We start from the raw sequence: 22,148 nt of genomic DNA on the forward strand, positions 1-22,148 counted from the left end.
CTCACTGCACCGCCTGCACTTCTCCCCCATCCCCTGGATGCTCTGCAGCCGGAGCGGTGGTTGTGGGTTCCATCGACCACAGCAAGGTCGCGGGGTGGGCGCCAGAGGAGGTGCTGGCGCTGCTGCAGGCTGCGGCCTGCGACCCCGCCTGCACCGCGCTCAACGGCATGGCGGGGCGGCAGCAGCGGCAGGCGCGGGAGCGGGCTCGCCGCCGCCCACGGTGCTGGTGGGGCATTCGATGGGCGGAGCCATAGCGGTGCATGCCGCGGCGCTAGGAGGTGCGCGTGGGCGCCTGGCATCCAGCAACCGGGGAAGCAGCACTGCGGGGCAGGAGGGCAGCTGCCTTCGACATGCAGCCCTCACCCAAGGTTTCTATTGTTCTTGCTTGTTCCTTTCCCACCTTTTTTCTGCCTCTCCCGGATGCTTGCAGGCATCCCGAGCCTTGCAGGCATCGTGGTGATTGATGTGGTGGAGGGCACGGCCATGGCCTCCCTGCCCTACATGTCAACCGTTCTTCAGGTGGGCTGGCAGGCAGGTGGCCCCCGCCCCCCGGGAGGCGCCTGGGCGGCTTCCCTGCCCAGGCTGGCGTCCCTGCCCAGAACCTTGGTGCCTTTTGGTGCCCGCGCTCCGACCCCGCCTCGCACCGCCTGCCCCAGCGCTGCTGGCGCTTGAGCTGCACGCTCGGCCCGTGCTCCCTGCTGCCGCAGAAGCGGCCCAAGCAGTTTGCCTCGCTGCGGCATGCGGTGGACTGGGCGCTCGACTCTGGCGTGTGCAAACGGCAGGAGGCGGCGCACGTGTCGCTGCCCTCAATGCTGCGTCAGCAGCCGCCGGGCGCTGCAGCAGGAGGACGCGGCGGCGGCGGCGGCAGCTGCGGCACGCTGCCTGCGCCGCCGCTCACGGCGTCAGGGCTGGAGCCTTTGGCCAAGGAGGGAGAGGAGGAGGGAGAGGAGGAGGAGGGGGAGGCAGAGGTCTGTGCTCCGCCGCAGCAGCAACCACCCAGGGCACAGCGACCAGCAGGCACGGAAGGCACCAACCAGCAGAGCCTTGCCGGTCAGCAGCAGCGGCAAGAGGGGCAAGGGCAGGAGGCGGCAGGCGGTGGCTGGGTGTGGCGCACCCAGCTGGAGCGGTCTGCGCCTTTCTGGGAGGGCTGGTATGCTGGGCTGAGCGACATGTTCCTCAAGCTGCCCGTTCCCAAGGTGCGCGCTGCTGCTGCGTACTCGTGCTGTGCCAGGGTTCGGGCGGCGCATGCTACCTCCTTTGATGGGCATGGCCCGCCGCTCCAATCGTTTGCTGACGCTTGGCCTGGCTGGTGTGGCGGCATGCGCCCCGCAGGTGCTGGTTCTGGTGGGGACCGACCGCCTGGACCGGCCGCTGACCATTGGGCAGATGCAGGGCAAGTTCCAGCCGGTGCTGCTGCCGCAGGTGAGCCGGTGCAGCTGGACAGGCCTGGGATTGGTTTGGTGAGCCTGCTGCACTACTGGACTGGGCGCACAGCGATGTGGGGAGGAGTGGCACCTGCTGCCGGAGCCACAAGCTGCACTCGCTTGCCTCCCTCCTTGGGAGACGGCAGCTGATGGTCGCAACGCTCTGCCCCACCCACATTGCTGGGACGCAGGCGGGGCATGCTGTGCACGAGGACGAGCCGGAGCGCACTGCTGATGCCATTGCCACCTTCATCAAGCGCTTCAGGATTGGGGAGCCGCCGCTCCAAATCCCTCGGCCTGCGCCGGGCATCAGGCCCGCGCTGCCTGTCGCCATGGGCCCAGCGTTCGGCGTGCAGCCGGCAGCACAGGGCAAGCCGCCCTGATGTGCCTGCAGCCGCTGTCTCTCTTCGCCTTCCAGCCATTTTGCCCCTGGTGCTGGACCTGTATCCCTTTGTACTGCCATTCCTACTTTTGTGGATGCCAAGAGGCGTGTGAACGTGAGGGTCTTGCATTTCATGGTAGCATGGCAACGCAGCGTGGAGGGTGGCAGATCTTGGCCTCCCGGAAGTCATCCACACCTCCAGCATGCGATTTTGTTGATTATTACAAGTGCAGCAGTGCAGCATGGGTTTGGGAATGCACTCCCTCAGGCCTCCCGGTGGCTCAGGAGCTCATCCGTCAGCCTCTCCAGCTCCGCATAGAGCGGCACCTGCTCCTTCCAAGCCTCTGGAATGGCGCCCTCGCCTTCCTGCACCACCACCAGCGCCCAGGCGGGTCAGGGCTGCAGCTGGCTTCCGGTGCCTGTCCCAACCAGTCCCACGCCAGGCACACAGGCGGCGTGGGCGTGCTGCGCAGGCGGCAGGGCAGACAGGGCAGGGCAGGGCAGGGCAGGGCTAGGTGGCTCACCGCGGCCGCCCACAGCGCGCTGCCATACAGCGTGCGGGAGCAGTTGTCGCCGGCTGCCGCCAGGTTGCGCCGCACGCCGTCCACATACCTGCACGGCATGGCAGCATGAAGGCACATGTGCAAGGATGCTGATGCTTGGTGGCGGTGGCCAGAGCGATTCCTGGGCGCAAGACGCCCAGGCCAGGGACATCATGGCACAAGGGCCGGTGGGGTGGAAGGTCGTGGGCAGGCCACAGGTGAGAGGACGGAGCACAGCACGCGCCGGAGCGAAAGGCATTGCAGGCAGGCAGGCAGGCAGCAGGCAGAGCAGGCACCCACCCGTCTGAGGTGGCGGCGCAGTAGAGGGCGTTGACGAAGGCGCCCGGCAGCCCGCAGTGCGGCACCTTGGTCACCTCCCACACCATCTCATTCAGGCTGGGCTGTGTGTCGGTGAGGTGAGCCGACAGCTGCTGCTGCACACCATCCGGCACGCTGCCAGGCTGCAGCGCCCAGCTGACCGCCTCCTTCACGCCGCAGCCCTGCGCAGGCACGCGGCCGCAGCGGTGGGCACGTGCGGCTAGGACAGAGCCGGTCGCAGCCGAGCGTCACCTGGCTGCCGCAACACCTCCCTCTGCCATTACAGCAGCAGGCAGTGCCAGGCCACAGTGACCCACCTGCACCACCACTCGCTCCAGGATGGCGGCGGCTGCCTGGCCCACAGCCACAGCCGTGTCGTTGTTCTGCTGAGACCGTACCACTTCCTCCACACGGGCTGCCAGCTGGGGCGTACCGCCGTACCTTGCCACGATGAGCGGCACCCGCACCGCAGCACAGGCAGCATTGGCGGCTCAGTCGGGGCCTCTCCCAACCACCCGGTCACGGATGGTGGCGTGAATGTGCGCTCGCTGTGCTGCAATGTTTTTGCAGAGTTGCAGACTACAAAAAGCAAAAGAGCACAGCACAGACGAGCATGTCGGCTCACCTTGACAATGGCGTGCGCCTGGCTGTCGTCGGCGGCCGCAGCGGGGAAGCGCTCGCCAGCCTCCCACTTCTCCACCAGGTGCTTGGCGGTGCCGTTGAGGCGGCCGGTGTAGGACTTGAAGAAAGAAACCAGGTGCTGCGGCCGGGACGGGAGCAGGGGGAGGCGGCGCACGCAGGAGCCGTGTGGGGTAAGGGATCATATGGGAGGGACCAGTGGGCAGAGTCGGGAGCTGGGACGTGGGGCAGGCAGGGAGCCATGGGCACGCAGTAAAGGAGGTGTGCGACCAGCAAGGGCCACAGCCGCGGCCTCAACCTGCGCCAGGCCGGGGCCGTCGAAGTCGGCGTGGGCGGCGCCGTACTGCAGCACCGCGTATGCCTCGTCCCCTGCAGCAGCAGCACACTTGCGGGGCTCGCTCGTGACTCGACCTCACACGACACGCGGCGGCCAACAATGAGACGGGCAGGGGAGGCAGCACGCACCATAGGGCGACAGCGCTCCCACTGGGTAGGTGTAGAAGGGGCAGGACGGCTCTGGATAGAACTCGGGCTGCGCTAGCTTACTCTTGCTCTCAAGCAGAGCCTTTACCTTCTCCAGGTCGTCTGCAGGAGAAGGGAAAGCAAGCGTGGACAAGCGGCGCTACGTTGCATGGCTAGCATGTGACAGGCAGTGGCAGCTGTGCAATTAAGCGCGGCCAGCCTCACAGATCCAGTGGAGTGGTGTGGTGGCGGCGTCCGCCACAAAGGCGCCCAGAACTGCCGCCCTGGCGCGAGTCTTGGCCTGCGCATCCATCGCTACCGTGGGGAGCTGGCTAGCGCTCGATGCAACGGCCAACGAGCGGCGCTGGGGCTGGGTCGTAGGGGGTGTGCGCTGCGGCTCAAGTCGGGTCGTAGCGATGGCAAACCGTGCGGCAAACCAAGGGGCAGTGCGCTGCGGCAGTCTCGTGCAAAGACCAGGGGATGCCATCAAGAAGCCAGTGTATACGGATGATGTCAACCAATTCCGCCTGGGGGTGGTGACGTGGCGGGCGCCGCTCCCCCTCTCAACAGGGAGGATGGAGATGAAGAGAGACGCAGCAGCAGAGGGGCAAGCTTGTGTTGATGGTGTGCCTGGGAAGCTGTTGAATTGAATGTCGGGAGGGCCGTGGCAGCCGCCGCATGCGCCTTTGCCTGGGTCTGCCTGGGAGGCAAGTGTGTTTGCAGCACAAACGTGTCTTTGCATCAATTCAATGAAAATCGATAAGAATCAACAGGTAGGCACAGATGCAGGAGAAATGCACATGCTGTTCATCAACATTGCAGCAAGGATGCCGCTCCGGCGCATCACCCGTCCTTTGCTAGCGCCTCAACGACGCTGGCAACCACCGACACATCAAACAGAATGCCGAGCAGCACCCACAGGGCGAGGACCGCGGCCGGGCCGTCCACCGCCTCCCGCAGGCCGTCGATGGCCGAGTACAGGCGCAGCTGCCAGCCCTTCTCGAGCGCCAGGCCCAGCCGCTGCCGCTGGTGCTGGTGCTCACGGAACAGCCGCGCCTCGGCGGCGGCCTGGACCAGCGCCGGCAGCACCAGGCCCAGGCATATGTGGAGGTAGCTGAGCACCACGGCGCACTCGTCCCGTGGCGCCAGCGAGGGGCGGCTGGCGGGCACCAGCACGCTGTACCGCAGAGCGTTGAGCAGGTCGAAGGCGCCGTGCGTGAGCCCCTCTGCCGCCGGGGTGGCCAGCCAGGCGCTGGTGCAGACCTCGCGGTTGCGGCGCGTCAGGGCGGCCGTCATGAAGATGTGCAGGGGCACCGCCCAGCTGCGGGGGCAAGGGCGGGAGGCGCCCCAGGGCGTCAGGGAGGCGGGCACAGGCACCGCCATGCCTCTGGTGATCGCCATCAAGCAGCTGGAGCCACCCGCACACGCTAGCAGGCAGCCTTGAGCTGCTAGCTGGCAATCAACACTTCGCTCACCACAGACGCATGGTGAAGCACCAGTAGAGCAGGCGCGTGGGTGCGGCGCTGGCCCACAGCAGCACCGCGGCGTGCCGCAGCGCCGGCAGCCGGCCGCCGCCGGCGCGCAGCGGGTCCAGCTCGTCCAGCCACACCTTGGACCACAGGCAGGCCGACCCCAGCACCGCCTCAGTCACCCGCATCAGCCCTGCGGGCACCTCCCGCCAGCTGCTGTAGCTGTGCAGGCAGCGCCGGCTCCACCACAGGTCGGCAGCGCACAGGGCCGCCACGCTGGCCAGGAACAGGTGCATGACGGGGGCGGTGATGGTGACGCGCAGAAAGTACACCCAAATCGTCGCCTGCGCGGGCGGCAGGAGACGGAGGCTTCTATCACAGCCAGGGGTGGTGTGCGGTGGCACGCCAGGCGCTGCGACGGCAGGTGCCTCGGCGCGCCTCACCAGGCCAACCCACGCGCCGTTGCCCAGGGCGGCGGCGCCGGCGAGGTTGAAGCGGCGGCGGAAGTGGAGGCTGGGGTCTCCCGGGAGCGGCATGCTGCAAGCTGGGATGCAGCGGCACATCAAGAGGGCAGTGATACCACGTGGGAGCAGCTGTGGATGCTTGGATGCTGCTGTCGGGTTTTGGTATGCTGCTTATGGCCACTCTATGGCCCAGCAGCGGCGACGGCGAGGGTTGGGGGCGCGCCGACCGAAGGCAGAGCTAGTTGCTGGCTCGGGCCCGCTCCCTTGCTTGCCTGGGCACTGACGGTGGTCGCAGGGGCGTTCAACAGCAAGAGCGTCTATGCGCTGGGTTTATTCCTTGGGGTGGCAGGGCAGGCTGTATCGCAATTGAGAGAATTGCGGAGTGGAAAGCCCCAGGCACAGGTCCGAGGCCAAACAAATGAGGATGTGTCCGCCTAACCCATCATGCTGAGCTGCGCTGCGCCTCGGCCGCTGCCGCCAGCTCCATGCGCGCTGGAGCACAACTATGCACGTGAAGAAACTGAATAAACGGTGCACATCAAGAGGCGCAGTGACACGATTTATATGGGGAGGGAGAAGAGGGTCTCTGCAGTCAGGCGCAAGCATGCGTCAGCCTGCTGTCGCAGCCCCGCCTGGGCGGGCCGCCGCCAAATTGCAAATTGTGCATGGTTGAGCATCCTGCATGGGTGCCTTGACTGCACATTCTTGATCTCAGAAGCGTTTGCAGGCCCAGAACTCAGCATTGCCCTCTGCTTATGCGAGCTCCTTGAGTTTGCAGTCGTTTTTTTGCCAACCCTTTTCCCCCCCGCCGCCACACACCTGAGACAGGCCCAAGAAGTCGCCTTGCTGGTTGCGAGAACCATTCCGCCCAGGCATTGCTCAGGCCTTGGCGGCTGTCATCACTCTACGCTCCAGCAGAGCTCCATGAGCTGCATACGTGCTGCCGTGGGCCTGACAGGCGCGAATGTAGCCCCACGACGCGGCTGCGCCTGCCCGGCCACCTTGCCACTCCCGCCGCCGTGTGGGTGCCGGCTCCCTCGGCGCCAGGCTGTGCACCGCGAGCACGGCGGCTGCAGCAGGGCTGCCAGCAGGCTCGGCGAGTGGCATTGGACGGCTCTGTCGGCAAAGCCTCGGCAGATGACAGCCAGCGACGCCCCTTCTGCCAGCCGCAGCGGCGGCCACGCCCGCCTGGTGCAGACCGCGGCGTCGCCCCGGGGCGACGGCAGCTTTGCTGTTGGGGTGGGTGCCCGCGGAGGGAGCAGGGAGGGAGGCTGGGGATGTTAAGGTGTACCTCGCTTGAAGCCCCGACCACGGATGCTGCCAGCCAGCCGTGCAGCAGCCGCTGGCATCTCCCCACTGGGCGGTGGCCCACCTCCGGCCCACCTCCCACCGCCGATCTGCCTGCGCCCTGCAGAGCACCGACCTGGAGCAGGTGGCTGAGCAGGCGGTGGTGGATGCCGTCGCCCAGACGGCGGGCGACCGGGCGACCAGCAGCAGCGCGGCGGCAGGCAGCCGGGAGGTGGACCCGATCAAGGAGGGCAGCCGCAAGTACCGACGCACGGTGGGCACGAGCCGGACGCCCGCCTGGCGTCGAGGTAGCATCCCTGCACGGCGCTGACAGTGCCGCTGTCCCTCATGTTACTTGTCCCCTCCTCTTCCTTGCACCACAGGTGTACGACTTCGAAAACTGGCGGCAGCACCGCAGCACGAAACGATACATGCGGCACGCCAAGGGCCTGCTCGGGGTGCGCCGACCCTGACTGCCCGAGTGCAGGAGCACACGCTGCGCTGCCCAATTGGGCCTGGCCCGCTCCCGGGCCATTCCTCCTCCTGCAGCACATGCTGCATGCTCCCCCGCCCAAAACTGGCTCGCTCCTCCTTGCCGCACGCCGTGCTGGTTTGGTGGGCTCTCCTGGGGTCCCTGCCCTCCTGCTGCAGCAGACCTTGCCCTGACTTGCCCCGCGCTGCCCACCCTGCCCTGCAGTCTCGCATCTTCCGCGGACTGGCCTCCCCGCTGCTGTACATACTGGCCGTCAGCGCCTCGGTGGCGGTCTGGAACACGCTGGTGGAGACGGGGCTGGCGCCAGACGTGCTGCCGGAGCTGCACATGAGCAACAACGGGCCCTTCGGCCTCACCTCCTTCGCCCTCTCCCTGCTGCTGGTGTTCAGGCGAGGCTTGCGGGGCCGCTGCCGCCCTGGCTGGCAGAGGAGGCAGCTGTGCTGGCAACCTTTCTTCACACACACAGGCTGCCCGGGGCAGCGGGGAGTGCCTGCTGTGCTTTGGGATGCATGTCCTGACCTGCTTGCTCTGGGCGCGCTGGCTGCCTGCCTGCTTGTCCTGGCTGCAGGACCAATGCCAGCTATGCGCGCTGGCTGGATGCCCGCAAGGCCTGGGGCATGCTGGTGAACAGGAGCCGCGACATCACTAGGTAGGGCTGTCTGGCATTGGTCATGACGCGATGTCCCAGCAGCACACTTCGACTCCTCTGATCGGATCGCAGGTGCACCGGCGCCGAGCGCTCACGTGCAGCCGCCGCCCGCCTCCGCCGCGCAGGCAGGCACTGACGTGCTTCCCTGCCGCGGACCGACCCCTGCTGGACATGCTGTGCCGCTGGACCGCCGCTTACAGGTATGGTACCGCATGGTACGGCTGCGCACATGCATGGTACGGGCACATGCAGCGCACCTGCTGCCGGGGCCTCGTGCCTGCCAGTGGGATGAGTGGCGGCGGCGTGCGGGGCGTTGGCCGCAAGGCGCCTCCTCTGGCTGCTGAGCTGGCGCTGCTGCTGCTGCTGACCCCGTGAATGTAGCCGCGCCCTGATGTGCCACGTGCGGGAGGATTCAGACCTGGGTGAGGCAGGCGCCCCAGCGGGATGGGTGGGCCCACCACCTCCCCCGATGCTGCGCTGTGCTGTGCTGATCTGCCGTTGGCCTGCCGGGGTGGGCTCCCCAATAAACACTGTTGCCACACGTGCCTCTGGCAGCAGCAGCGCGGGCGACTTCTTTGCCGCTCTGTCGTGCCGCTGTGCGCTCGTGCAGAGGCAGAGCTTCGCAAGGTGCTGCCGGCGCATGAGGTGGAGGCTGTTGTGCTAGCCAAGCACCGCCCCAACTACTGCCTGCAGGTGGGCCTGGCTGGGGGTGCCTGGCGCATCCAGCAGCGGCATGGGGCTGGTTGAATGCCGTCCCTGCCCCTTGACCCACCAAGCCGCTGCACTGCAACCCGCTGCACCCGCCCCGCACCCTCCGAGGGCTGCAGGTGATGTCTGAGATCGTGCACAGCGCTCACCTGTCTGCCCTCCCGCTCCCGGTTGCGCGCGGCGCCGTGGTGGCGTCGGGCGCCCCTGCGTTGGCTGCGGCGGGGTGGGAGGGGACGCGGTACCGCATGGACGAGAACCTGACGGCCATGGAGGTACGGGCAGCTTCCGGCAGCTTCCGCCTGTGCCAGTCACGGGCCTGCAGCTGAGGCGTGGCACCCAGCAGCAGGCGGCAAAGCAGGGAGTTGCGTGCCACAACTCTCTGCCCCTGCCTCTGCTGATCCTCTGCTGATGCTGTGCCCCGAGATGCCTGGGCCGTCCTCTCGACTGCCCCTACAGGACATCCTTGGCGCCTGCGAGCGCATCCTGCGGGCCCCCATCCCGCTGAGCTACACACGGTGCGGCCACGTGGGCTGGCGGTTGGGTGGTGGTGGCTGCTCAGCTGGGTGCCCGCTCCGGCGGATGGGGAATAGCGGCGGCCGGATCTCCGAGGCCGGACCTCGATGGGCGCTCTGAGCAGGACTGCTAGCTCCCTTCCCCTCGCCCCGTGCCGGGCTGTTAGGCTGGTCCCTTGGTGTCACTGCCACCATCCAAACACAAGTCTCCATCTGTACCTGCCTCTCGTGCAGCCACACCTCCCGCTTCATGATGATCTGGCTCACCCTGCTGCCCTTCTCTCTGTGGGACAACTGCGGCTGGGCCTCGGTGCCGCTGTGCGGCATCATCGCCTTCCTGCTGCTGGGTGAGGCGCCCCATGCAGCAGCTGCTGCTGGCGGGGGAGTGTGCTGGCTCACAGCTGTGTATGAGTAGCCGCCGCGGCCCACCCGGGGCTCTGCTGGGCAGCACAACACTGCCAGCTGACCCCTGTTCCTCGCCTCTTCTGGCCACGCTGTGTGTGTGTGCGTCTTGTAGGCATCGAGGAGATTGGTGTGTCTATTGAGGAGCCCTTCAGCATCCTGCCCCTGGAGGTCATCTGGTGCGCAACTCCCCAGCTTCCTGCATGCAATGCACCTGAGATTTTCGCCACACGAGGAGCGCCTGGATGGGCATATGCCTGGCGGGCTTCTCCGCGGTTCGGCGCAAGGCGTTGCCATCCGTGCAACTCGTGCTGCACCGCTGTTGTGCTGTGTGCTGTGTGCTGCAGCGACATCATTGAGGCAAATGTGCGGGAGCTGAGGAGCATCCATGCCGGCAGCCACGCCGAGGACGGCAGCCAGCCGCGGCGGGCCCCCGCGGCCCGGGACCTGGTTGGGCGGGCGGTGGCCGAGGCGGAGCAGGAGGAGGCGGCAGCAGCGGCTGGGACGGTGGCGGCGGCAGCCGGGGCGTAGGCTCTTCCAAAGGGGCTCAGAAGTGGCGTCCGCCGCGGCAGAGGATTCCCCCTGACCCTCACCTTGGAGAGGGTTTCAGCGCCGCCCTGCAGGCCAAGTAGCCGCCCGTCCAGTGTGGCGCCTCTGGCGTGTTTGCTACTTTGCAGCGCTGTAAACAGCTCCCTGCCTGCCTAATGGATGGATGGAGGGTGGTGAGGTGGAGGCTGGCATTGATGCTGAGGGTGCCTCATCCTGCATTGCCACAACAAAGCACAGAGGGAAACGAACAGGCTCCACTGCAGGCTTCCCTTCCTATTGGACAGTATCCCCAAACAGCAATGCTTTGTCTGTCTTACACACACCAGGCTTTAACACATGTGCAGCAGTGTAGCTGTGTTGAGCAGGTTCAGCTGGTTGGACAAAGGAGGCAAGCAAGCGGGAGTAGAATGTGAGTCAAAGTGTGTGCAGCACGGCGGCAGGCCCAGGGCCCAGCAGCATGCACGGTCAGCAGTGCTGTCAAGAATAGTGCGGTCCCTTTTGCATGCCTGGCACAGGGAGAGAAGAGCCTAAACTAATGGCTAGTAGCAGTGCAGGCCATTCAGCTGGGCTGGCTGCTCCGTGGCTGCCCGTCATTGCCTGCACAGCCCCACCGCCTCGGGGCTGTTCGTGATTGCCAACCCCTCGCCCCCGCCGCCTCGGGGGCCCGCTGGCGCTCCCCAGGCCAGGACAGCCCCTCAGGCAGGCTCCTCAGGCCAGCTTGATGGCAATGGGGATGGCGATGGCCGCCGCGATGATGAGCAGCAGTATGAGCGCGACGCACATCCACTTGCGCGTGTTCTTCTGCAGCCGCTTGGCGGCCACCAGGTGCGTGGTGCCCGCCTGCACATACTCCACGCTCTTGGCCACCTGGATGGCCGAGGGTAGAAAGAAAGAACAGGTGGGCGAAAGGAAGAAAGAGAATGTTCGCGGAGAGGCCCACCTACCAAGAGGGAGGTCCACCCTACCGGGCCAAACCGGCAAACGTCTCGCCAGCGGATGCAGCGCGGCAAGGGCAAGCGTACTGCTGCTGCAATGCAGCGCACGGGCTGCGCCAGGCGGGCTGCGCCAGGCGGGGGGCAGGCCCCACCTGTGCCTCGATGTTGTCCAGCATCTCCCCCTGCGCCTCCACCAGCACCGCCATGTCCAGGAAGATCTGGTGCAGCTCCATGAGGCTGCGCTCCAGCTCCATCACTGCACGGGCACAGGCGGGGGCGGTGCAGGCAGGCAGACAGGCAGGCAGGCGGGCAGGTGAGCAGGCAGGCGAGCAGGTGGGCAGGCAGGCAGGCGAGCAGGTGGGCAGGCGGGCAGGTGGGCGGGCGGGCATTCGGGCGGGCAGGCGGGCAGGCAGGACGGGGGAGCAGGCGTGGGGCGTGGGTGGCAGGCAGGCGGGGAGGCAGGCGGCGCACCCCCTAGCACACGACGCTCTGCAGGGCGCCTCCCCGCCTCCCAGCCCTCCCAGCCTGCATGGCCTCGCCCGCGCCGCGCCGCTCCTGTGCCTGAGCGCCTCCCCCACACCCACCCTCCCTCACGCCCAGCCTCTCTCACGCCCGCCCTCCCTTACGCCCAACGCCCCGCCTCACCCGCGTCGCGCCGCTCCCGTATCTCTGCCAGCGTGTCCATCACGTACCCCCGCCCCTGCTCCAGGATGGCCTTCTGGAAGATCATCTCGCTCTCGCCCGTCTCAATCATCTTCTCAATCTCCTCCTCCTCGGCATGCTGCCCCGTGACTGCGGCGCGGCAGAGGTGAATGAAATCACGCAGTGGAGAAGGGTCGGGGTCTGGGTTGGAGAGAGGCAGCAGCTGGAGCTGCCAGCACCGGCAGCAGCTTGTCAAGGAAAACAAAAGGCAGCCCCGCACCCGTGTACATCCGCCGCTCCACCACTTCCCGGTACTCTGCCTGCACGCGTGACCTGCGGGCGGCAGCAGGGGCAGGCAGCAGGGCCAGGCGGGCGGCTGCTCAGCAGCGGGGGCAGGATGATGCAGCCGCAAGCTGCCGCCGCAGCAGCTTGGGGGGCACAGCAGCAGCGCAAGCGGCAAGCCCAAGCACATCGGTTGGTGCTTGCCCAGCCCAGCCCAGCGGGGGGGACGGCACCCACCGCAGGTCTTGGAACTCCCCCATCAGGTCTTTCAGCTTTTTCTTGAGGGCTCCCGTGATGGCGGTGCGCGTGCGCTCGCTGCTGCTGCCGGGGCCGCACCCCTTGCGCTTGAGAGACTGCGGGAGCAGCGGCGGCGGCGGAGGAGGAGGGGCACTGCTCGGCACCTCTGCACAGCAGCGCCCATCCAGGCATGCGGCTCCCGCCTGCCGCCTGTGGTGGCCGGCTTCCAGCCAACACAGAGCAGGGCAGCGCCGCATGGCTGCCCCCCACCTGCTCGTTGCCTCGGTCCAGCTCAGCCAGGCGCTTCTTGATGGTATCTGCAGACTTGCTGACCGCGTTGATGTCCTCCTGCGGGGAAGCACAGCGCATAGTTTTTTCTGCTGCTGGTGCTGCCGGCAGGGGGCGGTGGGACGGCCTCAGAAGTACACCCGGCTGGATGCGGGCCTTGCCGTGGGTGGGGGTGCAGGCCAGGTCAGGGCGGCCCAGCACAAGCGGCCGGGGCTGCCCACCTGCATCTGCTCCCGCAGCTTCTTCATCTCCTCGCTGCGAGTCACCATCTTGCTGCGCTCGTGCGCTTCCTGCAGCCGACCCTGGTTGCGCCGGATGTCGGCCATCATGCCCTGCGCGGCAGGCAGCCCACGGGAAGGGTCCGGCGGCGTGCGGCAGTTGGTGGCGGTCGGCAGCAGCAGGGCGAAGCGGCAGCAGCAGCAGCAGCAATCGATGGCAGTAGGCAGCGGCAGCAGCAGCTACAAAGCAGTTGAAAGCACGTGAGGCAGCAGCCAGCGGATCCACACGCAGCCTGAGCGGCACGGCAGGCTGGCGCCGCGTGTTGCAGGGAGCGGGCCGGGACAGGGTCACAGGGCCTCAGCAGCAGCAGCACCACCACCACCAGCAGCACCAGCAGCAGCTGCAGCACCGCAGCACAGCCCCGTACAGCGCCGCACCTTGATGGCCGCCACCTCCTTGAAGAAGTCGTCCATGTGCTTGTCGCCCGAGTCAGCGGTGGCGGCGGGCGCTGCCGCGGGCGGCGGCATCCCCGCCTCAATGTCGCCGCGCCCCGCGCCGTTGGCGCCCCCCTGCACACCACCAGGCCCGTTTTGCACGTGCTTAGCTGTCACGCCAGCAGCTGCGCCGGCTAGAGCTCAGAAGGGGATTTGCAGAGGCGGCGCAGGGGCGGCAGAAGCTGAGCGGCGGACGCGGGGCGCCTGCTGGTGCCTGTGCACGCTTGCTGGGGCGGCCCAGCTCACCACCACGGTGCCTAGCAAGTCATTCATGCCTCGCAGCAAGCCCCTGTCGGCCTACTGGCAGCGTTTACTGGGCCGCAGGGAGAGGTTGTATGCTGGCGCGGGTGCGGCTGCTGGAGGCTTCCTGCAATTTCAATCTACTGCGGCATGGACCCGCACTGGCCTGCCAGGGGCCTGCTTGCCAGTGACCAACAGCAGGGCAGTCAAGCGTCTGGCGCCCTGACAGCGGGCGAATTGAGCACAGCAGAGGTTGCTTGGCCTGGCGCCCGATCGCTGCCAAGAGAGACCAGCAGGAGTGTCGCTGACCTGGCTCCCAAGTGAAAGAGGAAGAGCGCTGCTCCTCCTTGCTCGCACCCGAGCAAAACAGTTCCCCCCGCGATCATTCCTCGGTCAAGCCACCTTCAAGCCACCTGGGTGCTTACAGTCGCTGTTTGGGGGCGGGGCCGTGCCGCAGAGCGCCCGTGCCGGGCTGACAGGGGCGGGGTCGAGTGATTTGATCGCCCCAGGACTCACCATGGACTACGCCGCCAAAGCGGCGGACTGGGCGGCCAAGGCCGACAAGCGGCTCAAGAGTTTCAGCCTGTTTGGCGGAAACAAGTATGAGGAGGCCGCAGAGATGTATGAGAAGGCCGCCAACCAGTACAAGCTGGCCAAAGCATGTGGGTGGCAGCGGCGGGCGGGCGGCGGGTGGGCGCGACGCTGGCGGCTGCAGCGGCCTCCGTGCTTCCCTGCCTCCTGCCCTTTGTGCAGCCGGATACCGTTGCGCAGTGCCTTGACTGCGTGCTTGCGCAAGCCGCCGGCACTTCTGTTGGCACTGGCGCTCGCCTCCTGCACACCAGGACTGCCGCCGACGTTGCTAGGACCTCGGCGCCGTGTGCCAACCGCTTTGCCTGCAGGGAACGAGGCTGGGGAGACATTCATGAAGCTGGCAGAGGTGCACATCAAGCTTGAGAGCAGGCACGATGCGGCGACAAGCTGGGTGGAGGCAGCCAAGGCCTTCCTCAAGTCTGACCAGCGCCGTGAGTGCCTGCGCCAGCTGGAGCTGGGCGCCTCCCAGCGCTGCGGCGGTTGCCACACCCCCGTGGGCAGCCTGGCCGCTGGACGTGCATGCCCAGGTTGCTGGCTGGGGCGCAGCGTGGGGAGCGTGGCTGAAGGGTTCACCACGCTTGCAGCAGCCAGCACCGAATGGCGCTTCTGCATGCCTCTGCTGCCCCGCCTGCCGCAGGCGCGGTGTCGTGCTTGCAGCAGGCTGTGTCGCTCTACACCGACATGGGCCGCCTGGGCATGGCGGCGCGGCAGCTGAGGGTGCGCGCCGCGCCGCCTGCCGCGCAGCGCGCCGAGCCTCTGCCGGCACGGCACGGGCTGCATGCTCAACAGCAGGAGCAGCGCCAGCAACACCCGCTCCAGCTCGCCGCGCCTGCCGACTCGGCCGTGCCCGCCGCCGCCTGCCGCCTGCCGCCTGCCGCAGGAGATAGCGGAGGTGCTGGAGAAGGAGGGGAACAAGGAGGAGTGCATCATGTTTTACGAGCAGGCAGCCGACCTGTTCCACACAGAGAACAGCATGGCTGAGGCCAACAAGTGCAACCTCAAGGTACGGCTTGTCAAAAAGAAGATGCCGGCTGCTGCTCCTGTTTCTGTTTCTGCTTGTGCTGCTGGCGTCTGTTGCTGCTAGTGCCCGGTACCTGGGTGGCGCGCGCCAGCGGGCGATGCCTGGCAGGCGGGTGGGCCCGCTCCGTGCCCGGCCGCACGCTGTGCTCCGCACGCCCGCCGGCCTCCTCCTGCTGCACCCGCCTGCCACCTCCCCTTTCGCTTCCGCACTTCCGCGGCCGCCCTGCCGCAGATTGCGCAGTATGCTGCGGAGCTGGAGCGCTACCCGCAGGCGGTGGCCATCTACGAAGATGTGGCGCGGGCCTGCGTGGAGAACAACCTGCTGAAGTACAGGTGGGCGGTACGGGCACCGTACAATGGAGACCAACGTGACGTATGATCAGCGGAAGCACGGCAAGGACAGCCTGCGGCGGCGCGGCGGTGTGGATGGCAGGGAAGCGGGCCACGGCAAGCGTTTCGGCCTGCCGCCTGTGCCCCACATCTGTCTCGCCTGCACGGCCCGCTTCCAGAAGAGTGCTCCCAGCTCAGCAGCCCTGCCCCAACCCCTGTCTCCCTGCTCCGCTCCTCGCAGCGCCAAGGGCCACCTTCTCAACGCTGGCATCTGCCTGCTGTGTTCCGCGGATGTGGCCACCGTGCGAGGCGCGCTGGAGCGCTACTGCGACACAGACATAAACTTTGACAACAGCAGGGAGCACACGTTCCTGGCGGTGCGTGCGTGGTTGTGGGCACGCTGGGCGGCTGAAGCAGCATGGGGGGTCGCCAGTGGTCCCAGCTCGCGGCGGCTTCGCCCTGCGACTGCTGCCGTATCCTCGCACCTGCTGCCGTATCCCCAACCTCTCCGCCGCTGCCGCCGCCGCTGCTGCCGCCCGGTTTGTGGCGCAGGCGCTGGCTGATGCTCTGGACGAGGGTGATGTGGAGGCCTTCACCACCGCGGTAGCAGACTACGATTCCTTGACGCGGCTGGATGCCTGGAAGACCACGCTGCTGGTGTGTTGGGCATGGTAGTGTGGTGTCTGTTGGAGAGTTTGGATGATTCTGTCCTGTCCGCGCACCAAGGGCAATGCACGGATAGTGGTGGTGGCTGGGCATGGCAAGTGCAGTATCGGCTGTGTGGTGAGGCAGCCGCGCTGGGCAGCTTGCGCTGCTGCCCTTGGCTCGATCCGATGCGCCCCCCCCTGCCATGCTGCAGGTGCGTGTGAAGCGCAAGATTACGAGCAGGGACGAGGTGGAGGAGGAGGACTTGACATGAGAGGGAGGCTGGAGCCGAGCACGGTGGCGGGCGCCAGCCCAGCTCACGCGGGCAACACCCCTCCTGCCATGCCACCGATGCTGCACTGCTTGTGCTGCGTGGTGTGGGCCGCATCACTGCCATGTAACATTAGAGCCGACCTCTCTCTCAGTCAGCGGGATTGTGGTGGATTGACGTTTACAGATGGGCATGTTGCAGCCATTGGAAAATTTCAGCCAGCAAGAACTTATAAGAAAATTGGTTGCGAGACAGAGACAGTGAAGTGCAGGTGCCAAATGAAGGAGGCAAAATTGGGGCACATGAAGGATGCGTTTTGAGGTTACAGACAGGCAAGAAAGGATTGCGGAGCTAACGAAGGTGGTGGAGCTAAAGGAGTGGGGATTGCGAGGGGAAATGGCAGGAAGAAACGAGGAGGTGATAGCGGCAGCTACAGTCACAGGCGCTCACACAATTGGAGCGTGGAGGCACAGCAGGGGAAGCTCGGAGAGCAGCAGAGGGCAGTGCAACAAAATGGGAGGCAAGAGCCAGGTCAGAATCTGTCGGTGAGCGGGTCGCTGGCATGCCCAGCAGGGCATAGCTGCTTCCCATCAGTACGCAGAGACTGCCGCAGGCTGCGGCGTCGGGCTGCTCATCATGCCCCGCATCCTGCGGAACAGCGCTCCCAGCGGGCTGCCCGCCATGCACGGCGAGCCGGCTGTGCTCTGGCTGCGGCTGCTGGCAGCGGAGCGCGGCACGGCAGCAACGAGGCGAGCTGAGCCGGCCATGCCAGCTGAGCTCCGGGCAATGAGGTGGCCTGGCCGAGGCGTGTGCTCATCAGTTGACAGCCGGCTGCGCTTGGCGGGCTGCTCCAGCAGCTGCAGCGGTGTGTCCTGGCAGTGCAGGGGCGCCTGCGCAAGCGCTGCTGTGTCAGCAGCTGCTGCTGCTGCTGCCATGCGTGGTGCTGCTGGCACGGCGGGCTTGGGGGCCTGCTGCCACGCCGCCCGCTGCACCGCCCGCACATACACGGCGGTCTCGCCGGGCCGGATGTTGCACAGCGTCTGCGGCACCCTGACGCTGAGCGGCGGCAGGCCGCGGCGCTGCAGCAGCTCGCAGGCGCGGCCCTTAGCCACAGACTGGCGCCTCCAGGAGGCGGGGCCTTGAGACACCGCCGCGTTGATGTTGTAGGCCAGCTGCCGCTCACGCAGCATGTAGTAGACTGCAGCAGGAGGGAAGGGAGCGGCAGGGAGGAGGTGGAGGTAAGAAAGATGTGGTGTGGCGTGGCAGGGAGCGAGCAGGGGCCGAGGTGGAGTGCTGGGCAGAGGTTGCGTGGCGAGCGGCGGCTGGCGGCGGCGGGCGGTGCAGCAGCGGCGGCGGGCAGTCACAAACCACCCACCTGAGGGGCTGTGCAGCCCGGCCGGCCAGAATTCCATGGTGGAAGTGCTGTCTCTGCAGCAAAGGAATCAAGGAGGGCAGGTGTGTGAGTTGGGCAGTTTGGAGAGCACCTCCAGGTGGGGGGCCATCATGCCCATCATGGGGCACATCCTTACCGGGAGGCCTACCTGTCGTGAGAGCGCGGCCTCCGACACCAGGCACCCTGGCGCAGGCACCGCTCACCTGCACTGTGTCAGGGCTTGGCACGATAGGCAGTGGTGGCACCCCGCCCGGTACAGGGGGGTGGTCAGGAAGCCCATCCTCTGAGCGAGGGTGGGCGTGCCAGAGGAGTGGGGAGCCGGTTGGACAGTGTTTCTGAAAGCTGGCGAAATCGCCAAATGCTGGCGAAATCGGGCCAAAAAACGGCTCTGGCTGGCGATTGGCCGAAGGCCATCGCCAGCCAGAGCTGGCTAAATGAGGGCAGGCGGCGGGGCGACATCGCCAGCGCGTCGCCAGCCCCCATGACTGACATCGCCAATATTTTGAGGAGAAATGGCCAATTTTCCTCAGGAACTTCATTCCATAGTGTTAAACAAGCGCCAGCTTGCTGGGGGCTTCGCCCCCAGTCCCCCAAAAGGGAGGCAAGTGCCGACAAAGCAACAGCGGCGCCGCATGTGGCCGCTGCGCTGTGCCAGGCGCAAGGGTGGCTCCCCCGCATTTCGCCAATCCTAAATGTGCCATCGCCAGCTGATTGGCGAAATTTGGACGCGACAGCAGTCCTCATCGCCCGCCCATCGCCAAAGCTGCCACGAGGGCCAGAAACACTGCGGTTGGATGCCGCAAGGACAGGCTGAATGTGCTGAAGGAACTGTGGAGTGATGGGTGGATTGAAGTGTGGTGGGAGGAAGAGGTCTTTCAGTCATGAGAGGGCGCGCCCATGCATTTGAGGAAGGCACTGAGAAGGTGATCAGGGGCAGCGCTGAGGGTCACGAGATGGACGGGTGGGGCCCTTCTCATGCCGCCCTGATCGCTTCAATTGGTGCTGAGGGTTCGTTACAGGCAGCAGCCGGGCTTGCAGGCGGTGCAGCCGCCTGCAGCGTGTTCGTCCCTTTGCCTCACCTCACAATTCTGGCTGAGAGAAGGGTCCATTTCCTTCGCCTGGAAGTCCAATACCGCGGGCACAAAGGCTGGGGGCTGCCCATGCAAGACTCAAATGGTCCAGCCAGGCTGACGCTGCCGCCACTGCCGGGTCAGCCAGGCTGCAATTGCCGCCACTCCCCGCCCTCACGCACACACTTGCCGCCCAGCCTGACTCTGATGTTCATACTACTGTATCGTCACAACCATTGTCGTTGTTGCAGCGACCGAAAGCAATTGAAACAAATTTGTGAAGTAACTGAGAGAGAGAGAGGAGTCGTCCGTTTGCTCACCATGGCGGGAAGGTATGTTGTGCGACAAAACTGGAAGTTGTGGCTGAGGCCGCAAAGCGGAGGGTCAAAGAAGGGGATCAAGAAGGAGTGCAGTGGTAGGCAGTGATGAGGGGAGGAACGGGAAGGGCGGCGCCTTTCGGGTGCTGGCGAAGCACTTGGCACCGCCGCACAACAGTACCAGACGGAACGGAAGGAAAACTCAGAGGCGCTCAGGACGGGACATCTGTCTCGGCAGAAACAGCAGAGGGAGTGCAGATGTTCCAGAACTAATCAAAGAGGGGGTATGCATAGGCGGCCTGCGTGCATGTATGGCGGCCGTGACCCAATCCTGGTGGGTTGCTTAGTACGTGCGGATGGCTGCCGGCTGCGGCGCTGGGCTCAGCATGCCCTTGACCCTCCGCATCAGGGCCACCAGCGGGCTGTCAGCCGCAGTGGGCGCCGTCTGCGGTGTCGAGGTGGCGCTCTGGCTGCGGCTGCTGGCGGCCGATGGCGGCATGCTGATGACGACGGGGGTGGCGGAGCGGCCTGGCGCAATCAGGTGGCCAGCTGGCGCCGACGCTGCCCTGGCAAGCTGCACTGGCGGGAGTGCTGCTGCCTCGCCACACACGCGGCTGCGCTTGGCGGGCTGCTCCCGCAGCTGCGGCGGCGTGTCCTGGCGCTCCAGGGTGGGCGCCGCGAGGGATGCTGCCGCCGCTGCGGGTGCCTTGGCTGGGCGGGGCGGCTTGGCAAATGCGCCCGCTGGCTGCAGCGCCCGCACATACACGACAGCGTCACCAGGCTGCAGGCCGCTGCCGGGGGTGAGCGGCAGCTTGACGCTGAGCGCCGGGAGGGCGCGGCGCTGCAGCAGCTCGTTGGCCGCGTTGCCGGCGACCGAGGAGCGGCGCCAGGCGGCGGGGCCCTCCATCTTGGCGCACTGGATGCTGAAGTCGAGCTGGCACTCACGCAGCATGTAGTAGACTGCAGCGGGAAGGGCAGGGAGGCGTGGTGGAGGTCAGCGGCCAGCTGGCTGGTGCATGGTTGCGGCGGGCCCGGCAGCAGGCACATGTGGCGGCAGCAGCGGCGGCGACAGACCCAAGCAGGACCGCGCGAAACCCACTCCACTGCCACTCACCGGTGGGGGACTGCAGCCCCGCAGGCCACATGTCCATCGATCCAGCTGTGCTACTGCAGCAGGAGGGCGGGGTGGCGGTGGGTCAGAGGCTGCTGGTTCCGACAGTCATGACCGGTGGGGGCAGCGCCCCAAAGCACTCCCCAGCCCTCACCCCACGCCCCCCGCTCACCTGCATTTCGTCATTGAGTGGCATGACACGCAGTGCCTGCAGCCCGTGGGCCGGAGGCGGGCGGAGAGGAAGCCCATGGGTGTGTGGTTGGGCCTCTGGGTGCGGCAGCGGTGCCCCTGGCGGTCGCAAGAGGCGTGGGAGATGTGTTGGGTGGTGGGTACAGGGATAGGAATGAATCAGCGGTGCTTGGGAGCGGGCTATCACCCTGCAAAGCACGGGACACAAAATTGGAAAGCGGGAAGTGTCTGCCCCGTCTCCCGCAGGGTTGCAGGCTCTGCAGCGGCCGAAACCGCTTAATTTGGCTCTGGCCATCATCTGCAACCAATAACCCAAGCGCCCACGAGCAGCGCGTGGCAGACCACCGACTTCTGTGCTTGTGTCCCCTTTTGACCTCACCGTAACTTTTGCCCCTGCTCTGACAGTACGTCAGCTGCTGCACCATGTGCAGCACAGCGATGTGAGAGGCAGCAGCAGCACCTGGCTGCAACTTGTGTCTCTTGGGCCACCACCGCCGACGGCACGGCGGCAACCGTTGCAGTGACTGCAACTGGCTTGCTTGCGCTTGTGTGGGCTAAAGTCTGGTAAAGCAAGAACTAGCTTGCAACATAGACTGGCAGGTGGCACCCTGTGGTCCGCGACGCGAGCCTGGCACTTACTGTCGAGAAGCGGGAGCGGTCCCTTGTCAGACAGAGGGTAGAGAGGCAGCACAGGAGCCTAAATAGCTGGGATACAATCGGCTACGGGCAAGGCGCGAGGCTTCTGTTCCTGCCTCAACGCTCATTGCTCATTGCTCAACGCTCAGGCCCTCAGCAACCGGAAACATGTATGCCGCCACCCTCTCCGCCGGGGTGCGCCTCGCACACAATCATCTCTATCGGTCACAGGCAACGCATCAGAGAGGGAGCCAGCGCCACGCGTGGAGCAGCTGGCGACCGGACTTCAAACCGAGACTGGAGGAGCGCAAAGTCATCGTCAGCGGCCTGGATCTTAACAGCGACGCCCCCCAGAAGGCAGAAGAGGCGCTGCAGCAGCTGATCGTGGAGATCCTGGGCGGCACCGGCGGGGCGGCGCCCGCCTGCTTGGCGGCGCCGCTCTGCACCCAAGTTCGGCTGGTGGATGTGTGGCGGGGCGCAGACAGGTGGCACGTCCTTGCCCTGTGGCCAGCAGACCTGCGGGATGCGGTTTGGCGCCGCAGGGCACAGCACCTGACGGGCACGGCGCTCAGCGTGGCCGATTGGAACAATGTGTCAGCAGCAGCGGCGCCGCGGCGCCAGGCCCAGCCAGCAACTGCACCAGCACAGCCGGGCACCCCCGCGCCGCAGCCGGGGACCAGCCCCTCCCCCCTCCCCACGTCTGACCCGCCCCCCATGCCCCCAGCTGGGCCGCAGACCGCCACGGAGGCATCGCCCCTGCCACCCCACTCGCCATGCCCGCCACTCCCCGCCTATCCCCCATGGCCCCCGCTCCCGCCCGGCCTGCCACCGCCACCCACCCCCATGCCGCCCCCGCTCGGCCCACCACCGCCACCCACCTGGCCCCCGCCCCCACCCGGCCCGCCCCTGCCCCCACCCAGCCTGCCACGGCCCCGCCT

The 22,148-nt window shown here is 66.7% G+C and overlaps 6 protein-coding genes across 6 annotated transcripts; 3 read left to right on the forward strand and 3 right to left on the reverse strand.

The window, feature by feature from the left end:
• Positions 1-223: 223 nt before the first annotated feature.
• Positions 224-1,747, forward strand: CHLNCDRAFT_9699 (hypothetical protein; the record flags this gene model as incomplete). The annotated part of the gene is made up of 6 exons (XM_005845461.1): positions 224-278; positions 431-519; positions 708-816; positions 1,078-1,196; positions 1,333-1,422; positions 1,616-1,747. Coding segments are annotated over 6 exons (594 nt in total), but the record flags the coding sequence as incomplete, so codon positions are not given.
• A 323-nt stretch (positions 1,748-2,070) lies between these two features.
• CHLNCDRAFT_136632 (hypothetical protein) lies at positions 2,071-4,080 on the reverse strand (the record flags this gene model as incomplete). Its single annotated transcript, XM_005845570.1, has 8 exons — positions 2,071-2,172; positions 2,331-2,418; positions 2,649-2,848; positions 2,984-3,088; positions 3,292-3,426; positions 3,604-3,674; positions 3,771-3,890; positions 3,993-4,080. 8 exons carry the CDS (start codon positions 4,078-4,080, stop codon positions 2,071-2,073), a joined length of 909 nt encoding a protein of 302 aa, XP_005845632.1.
• A 2,757-nt stretch (positions 4,081-6,837) lies between these two features.
• Positions 6,838-10,282, forward strand: CHLNCDRAFT_136634 (hypothetical protein; the record flags this gene model as incomplete). The annotated part of the gene is made up of 13 exons (XM_005845462.1): positions 6,838-6,939; positions 7,115-7,261; positions 7,371-7,445; positions 7,685-7,863; positions 8,049-8,129; positions 8,255-8,329; positions 8,511-8,551; positions 8,740-8,822; positions 8,957-9,109; positions 9,294-9,352; positions 9,584-9,696; positions 9,867-9,930; positions 10,099-10,282. 13 exons carry the CDS (start codon positions 6,838-6,840, stop codon positions 10,280-10,282), a joined length of 1,356 nt encoding a protein of 451 aa, XP_005845524.1.
• A 726-nt stretch (positions 10,283-11,008) lies between these two features.
• CHLNCDRAFT_53691 (hypothetical protein) lies at positions 11,009-13,670 on the reverse strand (the record flags this gene model as incomplete). The annotated part of the gene is made up of 9 exons (XM_005845571.1): positions 11,009-11,167; positions 11,388-11,491; positions 11,881-12,027; positions 12,158-12,210; positions 12,397-12,512; positions 12,667-12,744; positions 12,906-13,016; positions 13,341-13,472; positions 13,644-13,670. 9 exons carry the CDS (start codon positions 13,668-13,670, stop codon positions 11,009-11,011), a joined length of 927 nt encoding a protein of 308 aa, XP_005845633.1.
• Positions 13,671-14,559: 889 nt separating this feature from the next.
• Positions 14,560-16,497, forward strand: CHLNCDRAFT_53692 (hypothetical protein; the record flags this gene model as incomplete). The annotated part of the gene is made up of 7 exons (XM_005845463.1): positions 14,560-14,659; positions 14,866-14,945; positions 15,109-15,231; positions 15,481-15,581; positions 15,820-15,955; positions 16,131-16,235; positions 16,438-16,497. The coding sequence occupies 7 exons, from the start codon at positions 14,560-14,562 to the stop codon at positions 16,495-16,497; spliced, it is 705 nt and encodes a 234-aa protein (XP_005845525.1).
• Positions 16,498-17,084: 587 nt separating this feature from the next.
• CHLNCDRAFT_136637 (hypothetical protein) lies at positions 17,085-17,906 on the reverse strand (the record flags this gene model as incomplete). The annotated part of the gene is made up of 2 exons (XM_005845572.1): positions 17,085-17,692; positions 17,870-17,906. The coding sequence occupies 2 exons, from the start codon at positions 17,904-17,906 to the stop codon at positions 17,085-17,087; spliced, it is 645 nt and encodes a 214-aa protein (XP_005845634.1).
• Between the last annotated feature and the right edge of the window lie 4,242 nt (positions 17,907-22,148).

Source organism: Chlorella variabilis (assembly GCF_000147415.1).
Source record: "Chlorella variabilis unplaced genomic scaffold CHLNCscaffold_17, whole genome shotgun sequence".
NCBI classification, from domain to species: domain Eukaryota; kingdom Viridiplantae; phylum Chlorophyta; class Trebouxiophyceae; order Chlorellales; family Chlorellaceae; genus Chlorella; species Chlorella variabilis.